The following is a 19,882-nucleotide window of genomic DNA, read 5'->3' as shown; positions in this document are numbered from 1 at the left end:
AACCCATTCAAACATCTCTGGAGAGATCTGAAATAGCTGTGTAGCGATGCTCCCCATCCAACCTGACAGGGCTTGAGAGGATCTGCGGAGAAGAATGGGAGAAACTCCCCAATTACAGGTATGCCAAGCTTGTAACGTCATACCCAAGATGACCCAATGCTGTAATCACTGCCAAAGGTGCTTCAACAAAGTACTGAGTAAAGGGTCTGAAAACTTTCTGAAGGCACTGTAGTACCATCAAGTCACCCGCTTCAGCGTGAGTGCAATGCCATGAACCCATAATGGGCTCATTTGAAGTTTGTTTGCAGTCTTATTATTTGTTATATTATTAATCAGCATGATTGAGGGCTTTGTACTATTAATAAACATTTATTTTGTATTTTGGTGTTTTGAATGTGCCTTTAAACATACCTGTATTCATATTGGAGGATGGTGATTATATTTAGCAGACAAGCTCCTCATTCACTCCTCCAATCTATTTCCCTTTGTCCAGACTACATGATTATAATGGTGGGGCCTTGACTGGCCACATGGCAGCATTGGCAGTCTTGGAAGGCTAGACTTCTCTTGGGCAGACTGACTGGTGTTCCCTGGGTAATAACTCCCAGACAGGAGAAGCTGTCACAGATCAGAGTTATTCATTAATAGGTCTCATCATGTCACCACTGAGTCCAGTCTCTCCTCAGTTAAATAGCTGAAGCCTGTGGGAGCATCTCCATTGGTTACCTGAATAACCTTGTTCTATACAAAAGGTAAAGGAAGAAGAAGTGTCTGATCATATCCGTTTGAAGACGTGGCACTAATGTTTAACTTTTTACCCAATGGGAGATTCAAAGTCAGCTAGAACTCTTTAAAGTGGACGTGGGGAATGTAGATTAAAATAATTAAATGTCACCTCTATTCCGTGATGAGAACTATTCAACACTGGTCTGACCAATCAGAATCCACGCTTCAAGATTGTTTTGATCACGAGGACTGGGAAATGTACCGGGCAGCCTTAGAGAATAATATTGATTTATATGCTGATTCGGTGAGTGAGTTTATAAGGAAGTGCATTTGAGATGTTGTACCCACTGTACTATTAAAACCTACCCTAACTAGAAACCGTGGATAGATGGCGGCATTCACACAAAACTGAAAGTGTGAACCACCCCATTTAACCATGGAAAGATGACCGGGAATATGGTCAAATACAAACAGTGTAGTTATTTCCTTCACAAGGCAATCAAACAAACAAAATGTCGGTATAGGGTCAAAGTGGAGTCGCAATTCAACGGCTCAGACATGAGACGTATGAGGCAGAATCTACAGGCAATCACAGACTACAAAAAGAAGCCAGCCACGTCACGGACACCGACGTCTTGCTTCCAGACAAACTAAACACCTTCTTTGCCCCCAATGAGGATAATACAGTGCCACCGACGCGGCTCGCTAACAAGGACTGCGGGCCCTTCCTTCCCTTCTCTGTGGCCGACGTGTGTAAGACATTTAAACGTGTTAACCCTTGCAAGGCTGCCGGCCCAGACGGCATTCCTAGCTACGTCCTCAGAGCATGCGCAGACCAGCTGGCTGGTGTGTTTACGAACATATTCAATCTCTCCCTATCCCAGTCTGCTGTCCCCCAATTGCTTCAAGATGGCCACCATTGTTCCTGTACCCAAGAATGCAAAGGTAACTGAACTAAATTACTATTAGCACTCACTATGTCATCATGAAGTGCTTTGAGAGACTAGTCAAGGATCATGTCACCTCCACCTTACCTGACACCCTAGACCCCTTCAATTTGCATACCGTCCCAATAGATCCACAGACGATGCAATCGCCATCACACTGCACTATCCCATGTGAACAAGAGGAATACCTATGTAAGAATGCTGTTCATTGACTAGAGCTCAGCATTCAACACCATAGTACCCTCCAAGCTCATAATTAAGCTTGAGGCCCAGGGTCTCAACCCCGCCCTGTGCAATTGGGTCCTGGATTTCCTGACGGGCCACCCTCAGGTGGTGAAGGTAGGAAACAACATCTCTGCTTCGCTGATCCACAACACTGGGGCACCACAAGGGTGCGTGCTCAGCCCCCTCCTGTAGTCCCTGTTCACCCATGACTGCGTGGCCATGCACGCCTCCAACTCATCAAGTTTGCAGACGACACAAGAGTAGTGGGCTTGATTACCAACAACGGCGAGACAGCCTACAATGAGGAGGTGAGTGCACTCGGAGTCTGGTGTCATGAAAACAACCTCTCACTCAACGTCAACAAAACAAAGGAGATGATTGTGGACTTCAGGAAACAGCAGAGGGAGCACACCCCTATCCACATTGACGAAACAACAGCGGAGAAGGTGGAAAGTTTTAAGTTCCTCGGCGTACACATCACGGACAAACTGAAATGGTCCACCCACACAGACAGTGTAGTGAAGAAGGCACAACAGCACCTCTTCAACCTCAGGAGGCTGAAGAAATGTGGCTTGTCACCTAAAACCCTAACAAACTTGTACAGGTGCACAATTGAGAGCATCCTGTCAGGCTGTATCACCACCTGGTACGGCAACTGCACTGGCCACAACCGCAAGATTCTCCAGAGGGTGGTGCGGTCTGCAAAGCGCATCACCGAGGGCAAACTACCTGCCCTCCAGAACACCTACAGCACTCGATGTCACAGCAAGGCCAAAAAGATCAAGGACAACAACCACCCGAGCCACTGCCTGGTCTCCCCGCTACCATCTAGAAGGCGAGGTCAGTACAGGTGCATCAAAGCTGGGACCGAGAGACTGAAAAACAGCCATAACTAACACAGAGAGGCTGCTGCCTACATACGGACTTGAAATCATCGGCCACTTTAATAAATGGATCACTAGTCACTTTAATAATGCCACTTTAATAATGTTTACATATCTTGCACTCCTCATCTCATATGTATATACTGTATTTTATACCATCTATTGCATCTTTCCTATGCCGCTCGGTCATTGCTCATCCATATATTTACATGTATATATTCTTATTCCATCCCTTTACTTAGATTTGGGTGTATTAGGTAGTTGTTGTGGAATTGTTAACCATGTGTATGTGACCAATAGAATTTGATTTGATGATTTAATTTGATTTATCAAAGGTGTACAACGTGGCGAGCTAGGTGCTTGCAGACACTTCTGGCCAAACAGGGGACACTGCATTAGGCATTTCCACTGCCGTATCTGCTCCATCATTCAATATTTCATACAGCTCTCCAAATAGTGGCCCATAACAACTGAATTATTCAGGAGGTTTTACATCAGGATGACTGAATCACAGACAAACAACAGACACTGCATGTGTTTAGTCCTTTAATGGATTGGCTAGGAAGGCAATCAATTACTGTTTCCATTTTATAGCTGCCATTGTCTGAGGGCACCTTTTGTTTGTGGGACGCAAAGTCATTTGTTGACTTCCTGTTTAAGGGACCGTTTGTATCTCAGAACTAATTCCTGATGATGGGTTTCTGTGATTTTTTTCTTCCAGTTGACATGTAAATTATATTGTACTTTAGGCCTACATGCTTAAATAATTGTAATTTGCCAGAACGTAAATTTCACTGCCATAAGGAAACTCTTTCTTTTACCACCCAATGGGAAAAAACAAAGCAATCAAACCATCTTCAGTGGACCTTACATAATTCCTCTGAATCTTTAATGTCCATTAAAATAAAAAAAGGCAGTTTGGTGCCCTCATTTTCCAATGGGTTCGGCAAGCTCTCACTCAGTCTCTGTAACGTAATGAAAATCACAAATACAGTTCCCTCCACTAATATTGGCACCCTTGGTAAATATGAGCAAAACAGGCTGTTCAAAAAAATATTTATTGTTTATCCTCTTGGTCTTTCATTCAAAATATTCACAGAAATCTAACTTTTAATTACAGTAAAATTATTGAAAGAAAAAATGTATTCTTAACATAAAACAAATATTTTTTATATATGTGTGCCACAATTATTGGCACCCCTTCATTCAGTACATTGTGCAACCTCCCTTTACCAAGATAACAGCTGAGTCTTATCCAACCTCCTTACGCATTATAGGAGAATACATGGCAAGGAATCTGAGACCATTCCTCCATACAGAATCTCTCCAGATCCTTCAGATTCCGAGGTCCACGCTTGTGAACTCTCCTCTTCAGCTCATCCCATGGGTTTTATATGGGGTTTAGGCCAGGGGACTGGGAATGCCATGGCAAAACCTTGATTCTATGGTCAGTGAACCATTTTTGTGTTGATTTTAAGGTGCTCTTTGGTTCATTGTCCTGCTGGAAGATCCAACCAAGGCCCAGTTTCAGCTTACTAGCAGAGGCAGTCAGGTTTTGATGAGATATCTGCTTGTACTTGATGGAGTCCATAATACTATGTATCCTAACATGTTGTCCAGGGCCTTTGGAAGAAAAACAGGCCCACAACATCAAAGATCCACCACCACACTTCACAGTGGAATGAGGTACTTTTCTGCATGGATATCTTTCTGTCTACGTCAAACCCACCTTTGGTGTTTGTTTCTAAAAAGCTATACTTTGGTCTCATCTGACCATAGAACCCGGTCCCATTGAATGTTCCAGTAACGTTTGGCAAACTGTAGGCGCTTGAGTTTGTTATTCGATGACAGCAAAGGTTTTTTATATGGCAATCCTCTAAAACGACTTGTGGTTATGTAGGTGGTGTCTGATCGTAGTTTTGGAGACTTTCTGACCCCAAGACCCAACTAACATTCGCAATTCTCCAGCTGTGATCCTTGGAGATTTTTTGGCCACTCTAACCATCCTCCTCACTGTGTTCAATATAGACATGTCCTCTTCCAGGCCGGTTGTTAACATCTCCACTTTCTTTAAACTTAATTATTGCCCTGATAGTGGAAAAGGGCATTTTCAACCATTGAGCTGTTTTCTCATCGCCATTTCCTGATTTGTGCAGCTCAACAACCTTCTGTCGCACATCATTACCGTATTCTCGGGTCTTTCCCTTAGTGATGGATGACTATGGGAACTTGACCTGTATGTCACCTCATATTTATACCCCAGTGAAACAGGAAGTCATGGCTTACCATTTAAGTAATCCTAATCACTCAGGTGAATATAAAAACGTAAAATATGAATGGGAATATACTTCAATTAGATTTTACTCATAAGAATTTCTAGTTTTAGAGAAAAATAGTTATTTCATTTACTTCACATAATTTTTTTTCAATCAATTTACTTCAATTAAAGGTTTGATTGTTTGTGAATATTTTGAATGAAAGACCAAGAGGATAAACAGCAAAGATTTTTTTTTACAGCCCGATTTGCTCATATTTACCAAGGGTGCCAAAATAAGTGGAGGGCACTGTACATCTTCTGAAGGAGTCTGAGAGAGTGTCTATGGGCCAGTTCAAGGCTTCAAGATAGGTGCATTAACTAATACTGTATCATGATAATAAATCACAACATTCAGATTCTGCTTCAACATTTTTAATCAGTTCATTCAGAGCAAGCTGAGAATACAAGCACACAATCACAACACATCTGCAGTATATGACATCATATTGTCATCATTTCACACAGTTTGAGTACATTAGCATCAAACTGACACCATATAGTTCAGAGTGTCATAGCACCGAGGTGTGGTGTGCTCAACACGTTAGTTACTGTACTGGGGGGCAGGCGCTCGGAGCCGGTGGGCTGCGGAGGTCTAACACACTGAACCCTGACAGGCAGCAGAGAGCAGGCTGGTCTGGGGATACAATAGACAGTAGCAGACGCACAACAGCATTTGGGAGGAGGACTGCCACATACTGTAACACACTGGTGGACTGCAGGTACACAGACATAAGAGAGACAGGGTGAGAGTAGCACTCACATTCACTGTGAATTGATCTGATATCAATGGTTCCAGACAGGCAGCTGCATGTTCCAAAAAGCGATTTTGATCTTCTAATCCTGGCCCACTCCTTATCTTTTTACACCTAACTACTGAGCCCATTGAAGAAAGTGGAGGTGATTGAGTAAATACAAAATCCTATTTCCTATATCATACATATGCTCATTTTTAACATTATACATGGTTTTGCACACAAATAGCATCACAGCTTTGTAATGGATAAAATAATGACATGTCATTAAAGAGATGTGTATTATCAGAAATACATCAGTTTTCATACTGTATCAAATAACTGGAAAGTTGACAAAGTGGTTCTCACATTGAAGAAGGCAGTAGAACCACCTGTGTGAAGGCAGAACTACAAAGCTGGTGGGTTGACATAACAGCTTCAATAGGCACTAGAATACTACGTGCCATCTTTTGTACTGTAAGTCAGTGACAGTTTTGTTGTTTATTTGTGTAGACACTTATGGCATGAGATCAGACTATCACTACACATGCAGTTATTCTGGAAATGGTTTGCCCCCTTTGATTTCTCATGAATGATTTCAATTACAAACTAGATTGTGACCGTGGGAATAGGATACTAGAATGCTACTATACAACCAGAAAGAGGGCCTTACATGCAAGCTGTAGAAATGACATTACAGTTCAGCTGGTTCCTTAGCAACCAAATTGATGAAACCAGAGATCTTCCCAAATAATTAAATGAAATCTAGGTCCAAAGAGTGGAGTCACTGTAACCAGGAAACGCTACAGTAATTAAGATTTTATATCTGCAGGGACCACATAGTCAATGCTGTCTAAGATATGGAAAAGAAGAACAGAGACAGTCCATCATCACTATGAGGATAGATAGTCAGAAAAACAATCAAAACCTCTCACTGCCTTCAACAGCCATTTAAGAGCCATATACGGTTCTCTACGTACACTATGTGTATCAATGACTCTCTGTTTTACAATGGTTTTCTTTCTACAAAAGATTGACAAATGCAACAAAATAATGTGCAAAATATGTGCTGAACTTATAACAGAGAGAGTAAGTGCACACTCGCACACACACACCCGCGATCACACAGACACGCACAAGACATTATAGTTAAACGACAGCATGGTGAAAACGTCAAAATGTCAACTTAAAAGCTCCACATCTAGTGCGTATACATAGAGATGAGGAACATGAAGGAAAATACAGAGAGAAAGAGAAAGACCAAATGGATGAGAGTCCTCTAATTCATTAGGCAGCCTTTAATTCCCTAAATAAAGTAGTGCAGAGATGTTTTGTTTTTACTTTTTTGCCTCAGCCAGTCTATTGCTTATCTCTTTGCTTTTCTTTGAGATAACGCCTCCCTCTGGCTTGGACTCGTCTGGCTTGGTGCTCGTGGAGGTTTTCTTCTTGGTTGACAGTGCACCAGCGATGGTCTTCTCTTTCGCCTTTTTCACCATTTTGCTCGTTGTTGTTGTCTTTTTTGGTTTGGTTTTTGTCTTGTCCACCTACAGAGGCAGAGAGGAGGGCATTTTGTACTTGACATCTTCCTAAAACTGTAGGTAAACTACGCAGCCAAAATGTCATCAGTACAGGTTACAGTATCATCTTTGGACTGATACTGTATGCTACAATGAAACAAAGAGCTCATGAATCTCTAAGGTGAACACTGGCAATTCAATTCCTGGAGATGTTACAGTAAATATTTATTCTGAGCATGCAATAGATACAGTTACATACTGTTACTAACATCAAATAAAAATAAAAGAGAAAATGTCACCATCTTGTTGGTAATATTTGCAATGCGTGGTTAGAACAAAATCTCTGTTTAGAAAAAAACGTTGTGTCTAAAATACAAACTTACAGTATAAAGTTGGGGTTAGTATATTAACAGCTAACATAATATGCACAATCTTATTCCCTTTCCCTGGGATGAGACTATATTTTTGGTCATATTCAACGAATTATGATTTGTTGTAAAGAAAATTGTGCTATTTTCCCTTTGTAGAAGGTGCCTCTCCTGACACCAATCAAACCAAAGGGTTGAGAGGTGAAATGTCATGGAAAACAATACATTAATTTAATGAATCCAAGCTCCCTTGGTGGTCTTGAGAGAGGCAGTGCAAACTCTGAGGATGTGGCTGACAGCTTTGCTGAAGGATTGAATTGTCTGGCAGTTTGGTGGCTAATGTGACCCTAGTCCTGTTGGTTAAGGTGCATTAATCAAGGTGTGAGTTAATTTGAGGTCAACCTCCATGCCTTCCAGAATAAATTGACAACACACCTGACTACAGCAGATCTAGAATAGAGCTGCTCTCAGTCTCAGAATAATCCTACAAGAGTGAGAGACGGAGGGGCCATATAAACGCAGCATGCAGACACATGAGACGTTCCTACCGCTCACAAACATGCATGTGGAGATTTAATTAACTCTGATTGATTACATAAGTTTTGTGATGTGCTAATGCTTATCTTAATTTTGTAGTTTAGAAAGTTATTCTGGGACTTTACACTGTACAACATTACAAAGTTATTAGGACCATGAAACAGGCTACAGGGATGTTTGTAATATGTAGAATTTCCTAATGAAATTTCATGATCTAAATTGTTATTACTGTAGCACCTAAATCAAAACAGTATATTGCTTGAAGGAGAATATATACATGAAAACAACCATGTCCAATGTAACTAATGCAGTTTGAAGTTTAATTAGAATTATTTGGATTTATCCTAATTTTCACTGAGATATAAACATGAATCGGCCCGTCACAGCAACGGGTTTGAAAACTCGAAATTGTTCATGTATTTTGTGCAATTAGATACACATTTTAACATAAAATAGTCACTGTTCATTGTCACATGCATGTTGATGTGGGCTCACCTTGGTGGTCTCCTTGCTGCCCGGCTCATTGTACAGGCTGCGTATCCTCCTGCGCTCCAGCAGCTTGTTGTCAGTGGGCTGCACCTTAGCCTGCTCCCCCTTGTAGGTGGCGCTGTAGCTGGTCTCCAGGCTGGACTTGTCCTTGTCATCCGCAGGCGGTTTGTACTGAGACTGGGGCTTGGTTGACTTCACTGGCTTCACGTCTTTGTACGCCTTGAATTCATTTCTGAAAAACAATGAATCAGCAAACTCAGCATTAGTTCCACTGTTCATCATCAAACACATCACTTAGTTTTATTATGAATCCCAGACAAACAATGTTGTTGCCCAAAATCTGTGGAAGGAAATGGACTGAAATGACTCAGATTTAATCAGATTAATCAGATTTACAGCCAAAGTCTACACAGGGAGGGTAGCATGACTCGTTAGTCACTTTACTCCCCATTACAATAACTACAACACAGGGCTTCTGGTTCCTTTCACCCACAGATGACAACTGCAAAACAATCTACACATTTTACACAAAAACAAATTGACCATGCAGTCAAAAATGAGGGAAACAAATGAGAAGGAGAGGCCCTCCAGAGAGGCCTTAGGGATATACAGAGCTCCTTTACTGCCTTGGCCCTGACATGATGTGCTACTGTATTGATCTGGTAATATCATAGAGGAGGATAAAACGGGGAGAAATCAATGCTGCAGCAGCTATCTATGACAATATTAGATCACAGGACACTGAAATTAGAGAACATACTGTATGTTAAATCAAATATCTCACAAAAAAACCCAATTTAGGATGAATCTAGAAAAAAATAGAATGTACAGTTCATGATGGAGAGGTAGAGTGGGCTTTCTTGAGTAGATTATATAGCCCAGTAAGGATGATGTGTGTTTTATTGTCAATAGACAGAAGGCTACATGCATCTTGGCTTTGCTACTGCTAGTACAGTAACTACCAAAAATGCATGCATCAATTGTTAATCAATTGTATTTAGATGTTGTGCACAATATGTTCTTAGCTTACCAACATGTGCACAACATTTAAATAAATTGATTAACAATTGATGCATGTAGGTAGTTACTGTAATGATATATTAAGATGTTGTGTAATAAATTGTACATTGTGTATTGTCTAGGCAACACAAAATATTGTGTTAGGCCTTTTTATTAAAATACTTTTGGGCTCCACAATAAAGTTATTTGTGGCCTACATTCCATGTTTAATTTAGGGTTGATATATTTAATCTGTGAAAAAAATGTATATTTCAGAGGCAGAACATGTGTGCATAATGTAATTCAATAATAAACATTCAATGAAATAGATAGTCCCACTGTAGTCAGATCCTCACCTATAAGAGCTGCCAGTGCCAGTTGAGACGACCTGTTTTATCTGTCTGTTCAGCGCGTCTGCTGCTGCCCTTCCTTTCCCCTCCACAGTGACATCTGCCGGTGGCTGTCCCTCCATTTTGGCACTCACTTTCTTCTCTACAGTTTTCTCCTTCTTCACTGGTTTCTTTTTCCTCTCTTTGGATTCTTTCTCTTGCACCTTTTCTTCAATTTCACTCTTCTCCACACCGCTCTCGGGCTCTGTAGTTGCATGCTTCGATGTGGTTCCCACGCCCCGTTCTTGGGCATCGGAGGAGGCGGTGGGGCTGGGTTTGGGGATCCAGGGGTGGTCTCCCTTTTTCGGGACAGGCCATGGCTTATAATCCTTCTGATACTGTGTTACGTTGTGGAAAGGTGTCGCGGAAGGGTGATATTCATTCTTGGGTTTGCAGCTGGGCTCCGGGCGTATATCTTTCCATTCCCTGAAATCCTGGCGCATCACAGACGCACTACAGCCATGTTTTCCTGATGCGGCACCAGTCGCGGGCGGTGCCTTTACCGCCGCCGCCGCCTCCTGTTCACTGTGAGAAGGCTGGGTTTCTATGGTGATGGTGCCGGTCCTCGTCTGTCTAGATGGAGGCTGAGGATGGAGATGTTGCACCTCGGCCACATCCGAATATTTCGTGAAAACCAAAGGCACGGCGATGTCCGCTTTGTCTAACTCACTCCAGAAGCGGTTAATGCAGCAAGCCCGTGTGATGCACGGCCAGGCCATAATCAACGATGGATATATAATAACCTATGCACTTACAATCTGAATCAAAGTGTTAGGCTACTGATGAGAGAGGCCTGAATGAACGTCCTACTCACGGACCAGAGACGGGAAAATGATGCTCTCTGCGCCCACTCAAATTCTGTCCAGTCAGAAAAATGTACGTGTCTACCTATGTCTCTATTTTTCAGAAATCCTACGATGCTTGCTGGATGGTAAGAAATTGAAGAGCCTTATAATACAAATGAGCAAAGTCCTTTGTAGGCTACTAGTTCTACACAGCTAATATAATTTAAACTGAAATAGACTGAATTTGCAGTGAGGAGCCCATTGCATTCGCGGTCTGGATCGGCTTTCTGGTTGCGCATCAGAGGGGCCCCACCCCGCTACGTTCCAGAAACCTCAGAAGATGCCCGGGGTCTGCACGGTGAACTGTCACCTGGGTCCGTCACCGTCTAGGCCGCAAAGAGGGAGGAGATGCTGCCACGTTAACCCTCCCTTTCCCGTGGATGATGTACAGACACGGCAGACGTCGGTCTAGTGTACAGTGTAGCCTACCTCAGCACTCACATACTATAAATTACAATGTATGGCGGGAGATGTACAGTTAACTGCCAAAATAATGGAAAAACTTGAGTATAAGTTAGAGATATAAAGTATCACGAACTCAGGTGTGGTTTCTGACTTAATTAAGCAATTAAAACCATCATGCTTAGGGTCATGTATAAAAATGGCCATTATTTTGGCTACTATGGCTATGCCCCCATAGGATGACATTGCCCCCATCCACAGGGCATGAGTGGTCACTGAATGGTTTGATGAGTATGACAATTATGTAAACCATATGCCATGGTCGTCTCAGTCACCAGATCTCAACCCAATTGAACACCAATGTGAGATTCTGGAGCTGCGCCTATAAGGCAGCGTTTTCCACCACCATCAACAAAACACCAAATTATGGAATTTCGCTTGGACGAATGGTGTCACATCCCTCCAATATAGTTCCAGACACTTGTTGAATCTATGCCAAGGTGAATTGAGGCTGTCCTTTATTTTGGCAGTTACCTGTATATGTATAGCCTAAAGCTCTGTAAGTAGACTTTAGTTATAGCATCAATACTGAATAATTATAAGTAGACCTATGGTGCTTGAGGGTAGTGGGGTGTGATTCAATGTGTTGTCCTACTTTATTGAGTATGTGAAGGTCACAAATATCAGTCACAGAAACACTGTTGGGAACAAACAGAAACACAGAGGGATAGAAAAAGCTACAAATAGTTGGAACAACCAGTACATTATTCAAAACATCTACACATGGCTGAGAGTAACACCAATTATAATGGAGGGACATATTAGATAGGCTTTGGGAAAGGGTAAATTGCACAATTGTTTGGGTTTCATATCATGTGGGAAAGTTATCTGATGAGCCAATATGAGGCTTCTAATGCGCTTAGGCATTTTGTTTCCATCAATGAGACTAGAAGTGGCCTATGTGTCATTGCTCATCAAATCAAATCACATTTTATTGGTCACATACATATATTTAACAGATATTATTGCGGGTATAGCGAAATGCTTGTGTTCCTAGCTCCAACAGTGCAGTAGTATCTAACAATTCACAACAATACACACACATCTAAAAGTAAAAGAATGGAATTAAGAAATATATAAATATAAATATTAGGATGAGCAATGTCAGAATGTTTAAATCTGTTCATTAAATAAGGAAAATGTGGCAATATTTATTCTATTATACTTGATTCACAGAAGACTCCTTATAAATATGTACAGTATGCAAGATACATTTTCAAGTTTATTTTCACCATGATTCATTCATTGGTTTCAATGTGGGGTCAAGGTTTCTTTTATCATGCAAAAATGTTAAGATTACAGGATCATTGCGAAACAAAGATATGCTTTGTGAAGCTACAATAGCTGTTATGAACCAAGGACAGTCTCTGAGACACATTGTCTCAAAGCGCTGTAACGGAATCTCTCACCCTATGACTACCATTGGATTTTCCCTGCTTGTGTATCTGTTCATTTCAATTTTGACCTCATGGTCCATGGATTGATTGTTTAAGCAAACACATTTGTCCAATCAAAGAAAAATTATATTTACTTTTCTATTTGATTTTGCTAACATTTCCTTTATTAGTTGACAATCATCATTGACACACAATTCATCCCTTGCTTCAACCTGGTCTCAGAGCATTTCATATTATTCTGTATGTAAATCCGAGACTCTCCATTTAGTATGATATGTTACGAATTTGCAAAACGTACAGTATGTTGGCAATTTGCAAAAGTGCAATATATTACGAATTCTAGCTAGGTGGCTAACGTTAGCTAGGCTAGGGGTTAAGGTTAGGGGTTAGGGTTAAGGTTAGGGTTACATTTCTGAGTTAGGTTAAAGGGTTAAGGTTAGGGTTAGGGAAAGGGGAAGGGTTAGCTAAAAGGGTTAAGGTTAGGGTTAACTAACATGCTAAGTAGTTGCAAAGTAGTTAAAAAGTAGTAAGTAGTTCAAAAGTTGCTAATTAGCTAAAATGCTAAAGTTGTCCATGATGAGATTCAAACTCGCAACCTTTGAGTTGCTAGATGTTCACATTATACACCTACCCATCCACCCTGACCAACCACCCTACTTTTGTTTTTGCCTTAATGCCTTAAGTAACCATCTGTCTTATGTAACCATACCAAACATAACATATCTTATTTTGTATGCTATTTGACGCCTAGTCTATGAGACCAGATTGCTTGCTTATGTAGCTTATAAATGGCATGTAATATGACTAAAGTGAGGCAACATTTTGACATAATGAAACAGATAATATTCAAGGACAATGTTCAGATGTTCCCTGCAATAATAAAGAGCGTACACAATGTGCTCTGTGACAGTCACAGCACCCTTCACACTGTCGCCTCTCCTTTGAGGGGTAGAAACTTGTTCAACCAAGTGTGAGAGAGCACTGATGTGGGTTGTAATAGAGATAACTCGTTTTATTGCCTTGGACAGCTAACATTTCTGGCTTTCTATGTTCAATATTGTAGTTAAGAAGACAATTCTTCTGGCATACACCTGTGTCTTGCGAGGTAAGATCATTTTTCCGGAGTGCAATAAATCCATTCCAGTATCTTCACTCTTAATTAAGTTTGGTTTATTTCTTTCACAAACCGTGTTGAATATTGTTACATATTTTGTGTACTTTCAAGTTCCCGTAAATATAATCTGATTGCATTTTAAGTAGAAAAGTGTTGACATTTAAGTTTATCAATCCTAATGTGATGTGTTCCAGGCACTGGCTGCATCCTGTCGGCCCTGCAGTCCCTGCTCTCTGTGCGCTGGGCCTGGTGTCCCAGGCTGGAGAACCAGGTCCAGATCTTCTCTGTCATGCAGTTCATTGTCTCCTTCCTTATCATAGGTGAGATTATCTGCTGAGCTCTATATAATTCACTGTCAAATGGCTAAAGCACTGGAATTTTGTTTTTCATTTATGAACAGTATATAAATGGCCAGCCTTTTATTGGGATTCTTGGAAAACTGTTGCGCACTAGAGGGCATAAACACTGCACCACAGTGTTAATAGGTTGAACAACCTCTTACTGGCTATGACACACCACAAATAGTAAATTATGATTCTCAAACTTGTGTGCTGTTTTGTATAAAAAAAAATATTTTCACAGATTTTAAAAGACAATAGGATGTTTGACAATTCAAAGTTAATCTGTGTTTCATCCTCTTGCCTCTCTCTGTGTTGGACCAGGCCCTATATGCTCTGTGGTGATGCTGTACCTCCTCTGGACTGACTACTGGTGGGTCACAGCCTCATACACCACCTGGCTCGTCTATGACTGGAACACACACAAACAAGGCAAGCTAAAAGCTACATTATAGAGAATACAGCTGGAGTAGGGCACTGGTTGTTCTTCAGACTTACTGTAGCTTTTTGTTGATGATATGATGTGTTGACTCCTAGCTGGCCGAAGGTTCTCGTGGGTGAGGAACTGGACAGTTTGGACCTACTACCGAGACTACTTCCCTGTCCGAGTGAGTGACAGTAACTGCACACTGCTTTGTCACATTCCAAAGGGAAATTAACTGTGGTTAAGGCCAATATTTGATATTTAGTATAATTTCAATGTCGAGTCTCATATTTAACAATCTTCTGACTTCAGCTCATCAAGACTCACAACTTGTTGCCCAATCGAAACTATATCCTAGGCTACCACCCACATGGAATCTTTTGTTTTGGAGCATTTTGTAACTTTGCGACAGAAGCCAATGGTTTTTCAGCCAAGTTCCCTGGAATAACACCATTTGTGGCTACCCTGGCTGGGAACTTCCACATGCCATTAGCCAGAGAGTACCTGATGTCTGCAGGTGAGGACACTGGTCTCTGGTTAGTCTCAAACCATACTAAAACAATGAGTGATTGTTTGTAACGTGAACATACATTGCAGATTAATTTCCCTTCAAGGACAGTAACGGTGTCATTTATAGATATGATTGAGTAGTTCCGTAAATATTGCTCCTAAAAAGTGTGATTCATTGTTATTATTCAGGGGTTTGTCCTGTGAATCGCGCCACACTGGAGTTCATTCTGTCGTGTAATGGGACAGGGAATGCAGTCGTTATTACTGTTGGAGGGGCAGCTGAATCTTTGGACAGTACTCCAGGAGTTCATTGTGTCACCTTAAAGAACCGCAAGGGCTTTGTGAAACTGGCTCTGCAACAAGGGTAAGTCCCCATGGTATACACAAATGATCCATACCAGAAAGCTACATTGATTCAAGCAGATACACTTTAAACAGACTGTCAAACTAATCAACTGGAGGTGAGACTGACTATGTTGTGTTGTGTCTTATTGTGTTATTGTCTACCAGGGCTGACCTGGTGCCTGTGTACTCGTTTGGGGAGAATGATGTGTATAAGCAGCTGATACTGAATGAGGGATCGTGGTGGAGGCTGATCCAGAGGAGGCTACAGAAGATCCTTGGCTTTGCCCCCTGTGTGTTTCAGGGCCGGGGCCTCTTCTCCTCTGACACCTGGGGCCTGGTTCCCTTCTCCAAACCCATCAACTCAGTTGGTAAGCTTACCATATTCCCTAGAAATACAAGGGGTCTTCTGTAAAGTTATTGCTATGTAATTACCATTTGACGATGTCATTTCTCAGTCATTTCTGTTCCCCTAAAACAAAGTGCCACTAAGTTATGTATGTGGAGAATGGCCTTGGATCTAATTTATACTGGATCTAATCTATACTAACAAAAATATAATGCAACATGTAAAGTGTTGGTCCCATGTTTCATGAGCTGAAATAAAAGATCCCAGAAATGTTCCATTCACACAAAAAGCTTATTTCTCTTATTTATTCATGCCTGTAATAAAGCCATTTTGTTGGGAAAAACTCCTGCCCAGTCATGTGAAATACATTGATTATGGCCTAATGAATTTATTTCAATTGACTGATTTCTTTCTATGAACTGTAACTCAGTAAAAAAGTTGTTGCATGCTGCATTTATATTTTTGTTCAGTATAGAATTCAAATGCATTTTGATCTATTTTAGGTTGAGTAACACTGAGACTGTCATCTGGTTAGAAAATGATTTTGTCTTTCAGTTGGTAAACCCATGGAGATGCCCAAGATCAGTTCACCCAGCCAAGAAGAAGTGAATCATTACCACACCATGTACGTAAGCTCCCTTACACAGCTATTTGACAAGCACAAGACCCACTTTGGGCTGAGGGAGGGGGATGTACTGGTGATTCACTGAGGTGTGGTCATACTCTGGCTGGGTCAGACAAAAGTACTGCTCTTTGGCTGCTCCAGATATCACTTGTACATAATGACCTGAGCTGTGACTAACAGAAAAATCTCACAGTTCAAAGGCTATTAAAAAATATATATATATACTTAACCTTTATTTAACCAGGTAGGCCAGTTGAGAACAAGTTCTCATTTACAACTGCGACCTGGCCAAGATAAAGCTAAGCAGTGCGATACAAACAACAACACAGAGTTACACATGGAATAAACAAACTTACAGTCAATAACACAATAGAATAAATCTATATGCAGTGTGTGCAAATGAGGTAAGATTAGGGAGGTAAGGCAATAAATAGGCCGTAGTGGCGAAGTAATTACAATTTAGCAATTAACACTGGAGTGATAGGTGTGCATAAGATGAATGTGCAAGTCGAGATACTGGGGTGCAATGGAGCAACAAAAAAACAAACTATATGGGGATGAGGTAGTTGGATGGGATGTTTACAGATGGGCTATTTACAGCTGCAATGATCTGTGAGCTGCTCTGACAGCTGATGCTTAAAGTTAGTGAGGGAGATATGAGTCTCCAGCTTCAGTGATTTTTGCAATTCGTTCCAGTCATTGGCAGCAGAGAACTGGATGAAAGGTGGCCAAAGGGGAATTGGTTTTGGCGGTGACCAGTGAAATATACCTGCTGGAGTGCGTGCTATGGGTGGGTGCTGCTATGGTGACCAGTGAGCTGAGATAAGGCGTGGCTTTACCTAGCAAAGACTTATAGATGACCTGGAGACAGTGGGTTTGGCGACGAATATGAAGCGAGGGCCAGCCAAAGAGAGCATACAAGTCGCAGTGGTGGGTAGTATATGGGGCTTTGGTGACAAAACGGATGGCACTGTGATAGACTGCATCCAATTTGCTGAGTAGAGTGTTGGAGGATATTTTGTAAATTACATCGCCAAAGTCAAGGATCGGTAGGACAGTCAGTTTTACGATGGTATGTTTGGCAGCATGAGTGAAGGATGCTTCTGTCTGTCAAGACAGACAGAAACACAATAGACATTAATGCTGCCGGTTATTTTCTAAGATAGTCCCTAGGTGAAGTGTCCTGGGTTGTTATTCGTTTGCTGTCTGGAAGCAAAGCCTGCTGCAACACATTTTATGCATTATTGCTCTCATCACGTTCACTTCAATATAACCACCAGGGGGCAGCATATCTCTCAATTCATGGTTCTGCTGAAGTAAATAAAACAGAATGTGTATTTTAAATCCATAATATTTTTGTTTTAGAATCAGAACTGGGTTGTTTTTAGGCATTTTCCAAAGATATTTGCAAAGAAAACATTGTGATGTCAAATCTTTGCTTTATTTGTCTTAACAAGTCCCTTTCATGGCCACATAGGTGTGTCTTGACTCTTCACTACAGTGAACGAACGAACGTATGCCAGCTATTCAAACCTTTTGTAAAGTATTGTATATCAAGCAGGCATACATTATCATGTATTATTAGTTGCTTGTATGTTTTAATATTACTATTCAGTGGTTCAGTGTGTATATTTCAAGAAAATATTGTTCAGAGAGAGACTATTTATCTAAATTCACAAATGTATCTTAATTTTTCCACATAATAACAAGTGAAGTTCAATAGACACTCAAGATGTAGCTGCCACATGAACATAATCTGAGACTATCTGTTCACATAACAATGATAAGAATGTAGGTCTTCATAAACACGCTATAACATTCCCCCTTTATTTTAGAAGGGCATTGAACAAGAAAAACATGAAACTGTCTTCAAACTACGTCTTATTCCTTCTTAAATATGGTAATAAAGTATGAATTCCATAATTTGTCAGAGGTGCCCTTTTATGTTATTCATCATAGCATATCATAGCATTCAATCTATGTATCTGCTTTTCAAAATGCAATATTCACTTTCATTGCCTTTAAATGTCAAGCCACTAAGCCCTCACTGAAGCCCTGAATCCGCCTGTCAGTCAGTGCCCTGGTCCCCAGCCCTTCATCCCTCATGTGCATCTGTTGATGGTGTAATGTGTTTGTTACCACAGCTTAACAAGATACAGTAGGTCACCGTATTGACTTTCAGTTGCTTCTCAAACGTATGCTTTTAAAACATTTGATATCTTTGTTTGTTCATTGTAAAGGACTGATGCCTTTGAGCCATTCACCCTGTAATTGTTGTTGTTTTAATGTTATGGATTTTACGGCTAAACAATGAAAATGTGGATAAACAAAATACTTTTTAGTAGCATCATAAAGTTGGTTTGACACCAAATATTAAAAGTGAACCAACAAATGAAAGAGTATTCCAAAATGTATTTTTATTAGACAAACAGCTGTAGAATACATCATTAACATGTCATGTATATTGGTATGGTTATTTCAAAAGAAGCACATACTGTACGTTTTCAAAAAAATATGTTTATGTCGCTTGCCTTTACGTCTCACCAAAATTAAGGTGTTTTATTTGGTCATTGCAGGAGATTTATTTGCACTCAAATATGTTTTTTCTATTATGACATGGGTCCAATCGACAAGTTTAACATAAATATATCTTTGTCTGTGTAACAGTGGTAGTTGTCAAGCAGGTGTTGTTTTCCAAACAAAGTGTTGGAGAAGAAAGTAAAAGTGCAATATGTGCCATGTAAAAAAGCTAACGTTTAAGTTCCTTGCTCAGAACATGAGAACATATGAAAGCTGGTGGTTCCTTTTAACATGAGTCTTCAATATTCCCAGGTAAGAAGTTTTAGGTTGTAGTTATTATAGGAATTATAGGACTATTTCTCTCTATGCCATTTGTATTTCATATACCTTTGACTATTGGATGTTCTTATAGGCACTTTAGTATTGCCAGTGTAACAGTATAGCTTCCGTCCCTCTCCTCGCCCCTACCTGGGCTCGAACCAGGAACACATCGACAACAGCCACCCTCGAAGCATTATTACCCATCACTCCACAAAAGCCGCGGCCCTTGCAGAGCAAGGGGAACAACTACTCCAAGTCTCAGAGCGAGTGACGTTTGAAACGCTATTAGCGCGCACCCCGCTAACTAGCTAGCCATTTCACATCGGTTACACCAGCCTAATCTCGGGAGTTGATAGGCTTGAAGTCATAAACAGCTCAATGCATGATGCACAGCGAAGAGCTGCTGGCAAACGCACGAAAGTGCTGTTTGAATGAATGCTTACGAGCCTGCTGCTGCCTACCATCGCTCAGTCAGACTGCTCTATCAAATATCAAATCATAGACTT

The 19,882-nt window shown here is 40.9% G+C and overlaps 2 protein-coding genes across 2 annotated transcripts; one reads left to right on the top strand and one right to left on the bottom strand.

Moving 5' to 3' along the window:
- Window positions 1-5,461: 5,461 nt before the first annotated feature.
- Window positions 5,462-11,525, bottom strand: LOC115163482 (microtubule-associated protein 6 homolog). Its single transcript, XM_029715399.1, has 3 exons — window positions 10,097-11,525; window positions 8,748-8,973; window positions 5,462-7,374 (listed from the first exon to the last, which is right to left on the bottom strand). Exons 1-3 carry the CDS (start codon window positions 10,846-10,848, stop codon window positions 7,168-7,170), a joined length of 1,185 nt encoding a protein of 394 aa, XP_029571259.1. The 5' UTR covers window positions 10,849-11,525; the 3' UTR covers window positions 5,462-7,167.
- Window positions 11,526-13,642: 2,117 nt separating this feature from the next.
- On the top strand, window positions 13,643-16,795 carry LOC115163481 (diacylglycerol O-acyltransferase 2). Its single transcript, XM_029715398.1, has 8 exons — window positions 13,643-13,938; window positions 14,142-14,267; window positions 14,610-14,717; window positions 14,823-14,893; window positions 15,022-15,226; window positions 15,409-15,583; window positions 15,730-15,932; window positions 16,466-16,795. Exons 1-8 carry the CDS (start codon window positions 13,881-13,883, stop codon window positions 16,618-16,620), a joined length of 1,101 nt encoding a protein of 366 aa, XP_029571258.1. The 5' UTR covers window positions 13,643-13,880; the 3' UTR covers window positions 16,621-16,795.
- Window positions 16,796-19,882: the final 3,087 nt, after the last annotated feature.

This window comes from Salmo trutta, chromosome 26 (assembly GCF_901001165.1).
Source record: "Salmo trutta chromosome 26, fSalTru1.1, whole genome shotgun sequence".
Taxonomy (NCBI): Eukaryota; Metazoa; Chordata; class Actinopteri; order Salmoniformes; family Salmonidae; genus Salmo; species Salmo trutta.
The sequence above is the reverse complement of the archived record's forward strand: the minus strand, read 5'-3'. Positions and strand labels throughout refer to the sequence as shown.